This window comes from Manis javanica, chromosome 9 (genome assembly GCF_040802235.1).
Source record: "Manis javanica isolate MJ-LG chromosome 9, MJ_LKY, whole genome shotgun sequence".
NCBI lineage: Eukaryota > Metazoa > Chordata > Mammalia > Pholidota > Manidae > Manis > Manis javanica.
The window spans coordinates 94,139,765-94,147,140 of record NC_133164.1 but is presented as its reverse complement, the minus strand read 5'-3'; the positions used below and the strand labels follow the sequence as shown (position 1 = coordinate 94,147,140).

General features: G+C 33.3%; 1 protein-coding gene across 1 annotated transcript; it reads left to right on the top strand.

Moving 5' to 3' along the window:
• Window positions 1-1,893: 1,893 nt before the first annotated feature.
• Window positions 1,894-2,336, top strand: LOC118971804 (SNRPN upstream reading frame protein-like). The gene has a single exon (XM_037015083.2). It carries the CDS (start codon window positions 1,978-1,980, stop codon window positions 2,191-2,193), a length of 216 nt encoding a protein of 71 aa, XP_036870978.2. The 5' UTR covers window positions 1,894-1,977; the 3' UTR covers window positions 2,194-2,336.
• The last annotated feature ends 5,040 nt before the right edge of the window (window positions 2,337-7,376 follow it).

The following is a 7,376-nucleotide window of genomic DNA, read 5'->3' as shown; positions in this document are numbered from 1 at the left end:
CCATTATAATGTCTGCAGGAAGAATCTGATCCATTCCATTATCACAGTGACAAAGAGAAAGGATGGTTTGTGATTTCAGAAAGGTCACAGTGAACTGGTGTTCAGCTGTAAGCACTCTAGGTATGATGATAACAATGGGAGAAAGGGTTTAAAAGATGAAGTTTACAGTCAGACAAAAATTAACATTTAAAAAGAAACCCTATCTATGAGATATTCTATTTTCCTCTATTTCTGTCTCCTAGAAATTACCTGTTATTAGGGTGTATTTATATATAAATATGTTCTTTCTCAAAAATTCCTGTCTCCTCTCTGATTATTCCCATACTGAAGTGATAGAAGGAGATGCCTGTTGCTATGGGAGTGATTGTGATGTCATAAATGGAAGATAATTATTTCATTGTGTGATTAAACGAAAGAAATGAAATGGGAAGGGAAAAGCAGGTGGTTTATCTGTGTTTCTGGCTATAGTTAGCTGATTATTATTAGTCCCTTTGGCAATCTTGGGAATAACATTAATCATTAGGGAACTCCTGGGGTACAAAGTGGTTGGAGTATGACTTGTAATTGCACTAGAATTTACATTTTACAGTGACATGTCTTAGTGACAAAAAACTAACTATATGTTTTAGAACATTATCTGTAGTAAGATAGTAAGAATCAGACAACTGGCTGTTTCCTCCTGAAAGCTTCTCTAATTTATGAAAACCCTATGATTTTTGTTTACCTACTACTCACACATTTCTTTTTTTTGACACATAGTTTCTTTTAAGCCAAAGGAGGAAAGAAGTCATCATACAGATTTATTATTCATAAGTCATTTTCCTTTATTAGATGGATTGTAGGAAATAAGGAAATAAGTGTTCAGAATTACTGACACTGATTTTTCCTTACTCTTTATTATCTGCTTGCCCACCCATGGCTTTTTTTTCTTCATCTTTTTTCATTAAATATTAGGAACATTACCTGAATTAAATCTAGTGTTAGATATTCCAGGCTCTGCAGCTTCAAGATGACCCATTCAAATCTATGTACGCTGCAGCTCCTACCCAATTAAAATAAAAACCTGGTAGCACTGTTTGCTATGATCAAATTAAATATTATACTGAACATTCCACCCTAAATCTAACCCTCAATATCAATCCTAATGCTACCAGACTATCTGACCAGGACCCACTTTATATTAGTTTACCATGACCAAGAGTTGCATGCTGGGCACTAGGACCTGACAGGAATAAAACTACTCCATCTCTTTAGGTTTTGCCCCATGCACCTGATACTTTGTAAATCTTACAAACCCTGTCATCCACTCCTATAACCAGAGACCTCCCAGATGATTTAGTGGTACTTTTTGCTAAAATAATTGCCCAATATGAAGTTATTCTCTTAGTAGTTATTGCTCTGAACCAGTATTTGATTGTGGACAATTTCTCCTTTTCCTGCTTTTTTTCTCCCTTCGATTTGTATGCAGTTCTCTACATTTACATCTTTCAACCATTTCTTCATGTATTTTCTCAGCACTCTTTCACTCCACTCATGCTCAAAATGTATGTAAAACTTCAATTCCTTCCTTGGCCTTTTTTTCTACTTATTCTAGCAATTTTACCTTAAAAATGACATTTGTATGTTGCACAGCCATGACTGATTTCCACTACTATGTATTTGCCTGAATCATGTAGTTACTCAAATTAATGCCTCAAATTCAGATATCTTAGTTAAAATGACTTTGTATTAGTCATCACTAGTTGAATGTCCAGTGGACAGTTAAATTCTTATGTAATTTAACTCCAACACAAATTGAGTAGTGAATTGAACCTCCCCATGCACAAAACTTTCTTGCCTTAGACATTTCCTGTTTTAGTCCATGGCCACATTAAACAAAAATTTCCGGCGCTGGTGCCTTTGCGGCAAGCAGAACGCAGAGCCGGGCAGCCGCCGGAGATGCCTGGCGCTCTATACTGAGGAGCGGCCGGCGGCGCAATGGAGCGGGCCAGGGACCGCTTACACCTGAGACGGACTACAGAACAGCACGTACCAGCGGTGGAAGTCCAGGTCAAACGTCGGAGGACAGCCTCACTGAGCAACCGAGAGTGTCAGCTGTACCCAAGGCGATCTCAGCAGCAGCAAATACCTGCGGTGGATTTCCAGGCCGAACTGAGACAGGCATTCTTAGCTGAGACACCAAGAGGTGGTTAAAGCAGTATTGGAACATCCAGTAAGCTGATTGCCAAGTAAAGATCAGGTTAGAGCTGATGCAGTCACGGTCAGGAATATAAACACAGGATTAATGAATAGGGTATTTGAAGGTCACTTAATATGGGATATGTTAAGATAATATTTTCTTTTTAAAAGAAAATAAGTGCATTGCGGAAAGTTAAAAAGTAAAAGTAGGACCTAAATGTTTTGCTCTTCATACTTTTGTATTACTTTACAGTCATTGTAGGATGTGCTTTTTAGGTAGTTTTATTCATTTTTAAGTTGTATTGCTTTTCAACTTAATATATAAAATATACTTGATTATAAATGCCAAATATCCTGCTAATGAGTATCATTTATAATTTTCTTTTGTGAGGGACTTCATTTTTTTCTGCTGGTAGTTTGAATAAAGCTTCAGTGAATTTCTTCACATAAAACATTAGATAAGATCATATCCTTAGATATGCAGATGTGAAAATAACTTGAATCAAGGAATATGAACTTAAGGTACATTTTCTAAATTGTATTCCAAAGTTATGTTTATATCAGTTTCTATTGCCTTGAAAAATGGAATGCCAGTTACAATACACTTTTACCTGCACTGGTTACTTTAATTATGTATCACTTGTGCCTACTGAATTATAAGTAAATGCACATCACAGTCATTAGCAATGAGAAGCTAAGTATTTTCCTATGCTTATTTACTAATTATTGTTTTGTTTTGCCCTTTCCCTTTTTCTTTCACCAGTTTTGTTTAAATCAGCTGAGAATGTATCCGTGTATTTGAATCAGCTGACAATGTAATAAAGATATTAGTCATAATTTTTCAGTGTGATGTAGGTTTATTTAGTCTGCTTTTTTATGTTGGTTGCTTACATTTTTAGGAAAAAAATAATCAGAAATTGACTTTGATTTACCACTTTTTTTGTTTGTTACTTTATTTTAGTTTTAAGATTTCATTGATCTCAATCTAGAGTTTAGTATATTTCTAGAAACTTAAGAGAGGAAGGAGGGGGGCTTATAGATGAGTTTCTTCCAGATTTTTTCTTACCCCTCAACTCAAATTGATTAGGCCTGTTTATAGCCACTATTTTGATTTTGAACTAAAGGGAAAAAACAAATTTTGTAAGGGGAAACCCTTCCCTGCTGAATCTTTTACCCATATTCACCACTAATTGTCTGGACTTCATTACAAGACAGTGGAACTGATTTAAAACAGTGGCATCTGATCTTTATCCCCAGATGTTCCCCTAAGAACAGTTTTAAAAAGAGTTAAGTTTGTGCTGTATTTTTGAGCCAGAAATTTTTTTTTTTTTTGAGGGGGCATCTCTCGTGTTTGTTGATCAGATGGTTGTTAACAACGGTGGAATTCTGTGTAGGGGGGGTCGGTGCTCGATGCGCCGTCATTGATCCATTTGAGCCAGGAATTTTTTGACTGCTCATTGTAATTCATGTACTTTGAAAGTTCCTAATATAACATTAAGGCATACATTATGATTATTTAATTTTCTGATACTGTGTTTTAGTCTAGCTTCAAGTGCTTAATTTTATGCAAACAGTACTAATAACTAGGATTATTCTAGAGTTCAGGTTGGTGAAGTATCTGACCCACTTACTGCCTGTTTTTATAAATGGAATTTTATTGGCACACAGCCATGTCCATTTATTTACAAATGGTCTATGGCTGTATTGGCACTACAGTGGCAGATTCAAGTGGTTGGAACAGACTGAATGGCAGACAAAGCCTAAAATATTATTTTCCCCTTTAAAATAAAAAGTTAAATGGCTTCTGTCTTAGAGAACCACATTAAAGGATGAAGAAATGAAAGTGGACCCAGTATGGGAGTGGTGATAATTATAGAAGGTGCTAAAGAGAAAGGCGTTATAGAAAGGAGTGTGTATGAGATAAACATGATAGGGTAGAGAACCTGATAAATTTTTCTGGGATAAGGGGTCACGTCTAAGAATCATTAAATCCTTTACACATGTAGATGGTAGTTCTTAAGGACATTAATGATTGATATATTTCCTTTTCCATAATAAAAATCTAAAGCATGTGAGTGATAGCCAAGAACAATGGGAAAGTTAACCAAAGACTTTCTATACCCATGTTTCTATACCATAAGGTTGAATTTTCTTTCCTTTTGCCTATTTAGTTTTCTTTTGAAAGTGTAGGTAGTTGAAATCATGCTTTTAAACTTACCTTGTATTCCGCATAAATGTATGTCATTGTTTAATTTTATTACATAGTCCTCATAATTACATTTGTAATGAATAAATGACAGTCCATTCATGATTTACTGTTACTTGTACTTGTGTTTTATAGTCAACTATACTGTTAGGAGTATTCTGTTTTTAAACATATATTTGATACCCTAAATTTATTAGGATTAGGATCCTATTGTGAACTAGAGTATAAATAATAATATGATTCTTAAATGTTTTGTTACCAGCATCATAAGCAATGTTGCTTGCATTCAGAGATAATTACTAGAGTCTTAGTTTCAGTGTCATCTTTTTTTTGTTAAATAAACAGTTCCCAAAAAAAAAAATTTCCAACATCCATTTAATTTCACAACCTGTGGATATTGCTTCAGAAATATTTCCAAAATCTTTCCCTTCTTTCTTGATTTTCATAGCAATATTTCAATTCACATTCTCATCATCTCTTATTCTGTTTGGTTTTCTATCTGTAATTCTCATCACTACCTGCTCCTCTTCTCAGCTACCAACAGCTCTTCACACAACCGTGAGTTTCTTCTCTCTCAAGCACAAATATAACCACTTTCTTCATTCTTCACAAATCTCATGAAACTTGACCAAGTTGAACAATTTAGCAGTATGTGTTTAAAGCCTTAAAATTTGTTCTCGCAATTATAGTCTTAGAAAAACCCCATTAGGAAAAGTCAGACAAGTAAACAATTGTGTACATTGAAAAATGTCCACCAAATTACCGTTAAAAATATCAAATTATTCCCAAATCAAGACTGCTAAATAATGTATGCCAATTCCATATAATGAAATACAAGTGGCTAAAATACTTTTTTATAGATTTATGTGCATTTTTTTCACAATTAAACCTCAAAATATTTTTAATGTAAAAATATAACTATGGAAAATTCAGTTCTGGCCAAGATGGAGTAACAGGGAACAGATTTACCTTCTTATCAGAAATAACTAAAAATTCAGACAAAAGATTTAAAATTATTATTCTTAAGATATTGGATATCAAGCAAAGGATAGTGATCCATGCAAAAAAGAAAACAAATGAAATGAGTCCAACAGCTGCACCAGCTCACTTCCTAAATAAATTTTCCAGGCATGGGCATAAGAAAAGTGAACCAGGTTGGAGCCCTAAAGTCTTTCTAAGTGGATGATACAAAGGTGGCATTTGGGGAGGCCAGGACAGGTAGATTTTACAGGACAGTATACTAGGAAGAAAAAAGTTTACAGAAAAAAACTTTGGAATTCTGTAGAAGATTCTTATCATGTTTTCAACTGAGTACTGAAAACCTCATACCTATGAGAAATTAACAGACTGAAGAATGGATATTAGCAAACAATACTCAGAATTTCACAGTACTGAAAATAGTTCCTTTCATACCAACCAGAGTAGAAAATCTCCTAATTCATGGAACCTCATTGGCATAATGAGAATGAATTTGTCTGAATAATGAAGAAAAATAAGATCTAGTATAAATGTTGCTCTTGCTCCACCATCAAAGCTTAAGAATGAGGCCAAAAGAGATCAACTAAAGTGCTTAAACTAGTGATAAAAGAGAAAATATTAAAACCAGCCAGAAGAAAATAGCATATTATATACAAATGAATAAAGAAAATAAAGACAGCAAACTTTTCTTTAGAAGCAGCTCAAACCAAAACACAGTAGAGCAACATTTTAAGAGTACTAGATGAAAAGCTGTCAGCTTAGAATTCTATACTCAGTAAAAATATCTTTCAAAAATGATAGTGAAATAGAGACTATTTTGCCACTATAAAATCAAGCATGAAAAAGTTGAGACTTTATCACTGGAAAATAGCACATTAAAAAATACTGAAGAAATTCTCTCAGAGGGAGGGAAAATAATACCAAAAAGAAATCTGGATATACTAAAAAAATGAAGAATATCAAAAAATGGTAGCTTTGTGAGTAAACATTTAAAAAATTGACTATCTAAAATAAAAACAACAAAATTCATTATGTAACTTATAACATGTAGAAATAGAATATGTAACAATAAGAACCAATGACTGGAAAAACAGAAATGGGTATATGCTATTTTATGTTTCTTTGTATGTGAAGAGATTTAATATTACTTGAAGAAAATAGGTTGTGACATGTTAACGTTGTATAGTATAAACCCTAAAGCAACCATAAAAGATAACTAAACAATTATAGACAATGAGTTAACAAAGACTATATAGAATCTTAAAATTTTCTCAATTAGTCCAAAAGAAGGCAGAAAAGAGAAAGAAAGAAAGAAGCAAACTAAAAATAGACCACAACAAAGGCATATAGTAAAAAGATTGGTATAAATGAAAACATTTCAGTAGTAACATTAAATATGAATGGGCTAAATATCTAAATCAAATGACTGATCATAATATTGAACATAAAATGTACACTCAACTCTATGCTACTTTAAGTAAAAGAACCCAAATAATAAAAAAAGGAATAAATGGATCATATGAGTAATTCAAAATAATCTAGAGAAGCAATATTAGTAATGTATATTATATGTTATACACAAACATATTTTACTAATATTTTATAAAATTTTAAATTTGTGTTTATTTTATTAAAATGTTTGCATCCTCTGCACTTGGTATTATGCTTTGCTGGTCTAGAGGTATAGGACTAAAGGGAATAATATGTCTATCAGTGCATACGAAAATAATTCTGTTGAACTAAAAGTTGTGACTGCCACCTGGTCACTTTGGGCCCCTCATACCTCTGAATCAACAGCAAAGAAGGAAGTTACTGTAATGCTAGGGGTAATTGCTACTGAATACTAGGGGAAAATTGGGTTGCCACTACAAGATAAAAGTGAGGAAAAATATGTCTAGAATATAGGCAATTCCTTAGGGTGTCTTTTATTACTATAGCCTATATTTAAAGGTATTGAAAAACTACAATAACCCAATTATGGCATGAATTCCAATGGCCCAGACCTTTCAGGAAC

What these genes read in the sequence shown, in the direction of transcription:
- LOC118971804 (XM_037015083.2), top strand. Translation starts at nt 1,978, where the DNA reads ATGGAGCGGGCCAGGGACCGCTTACACCTGAGACGGACTACAGAACAG.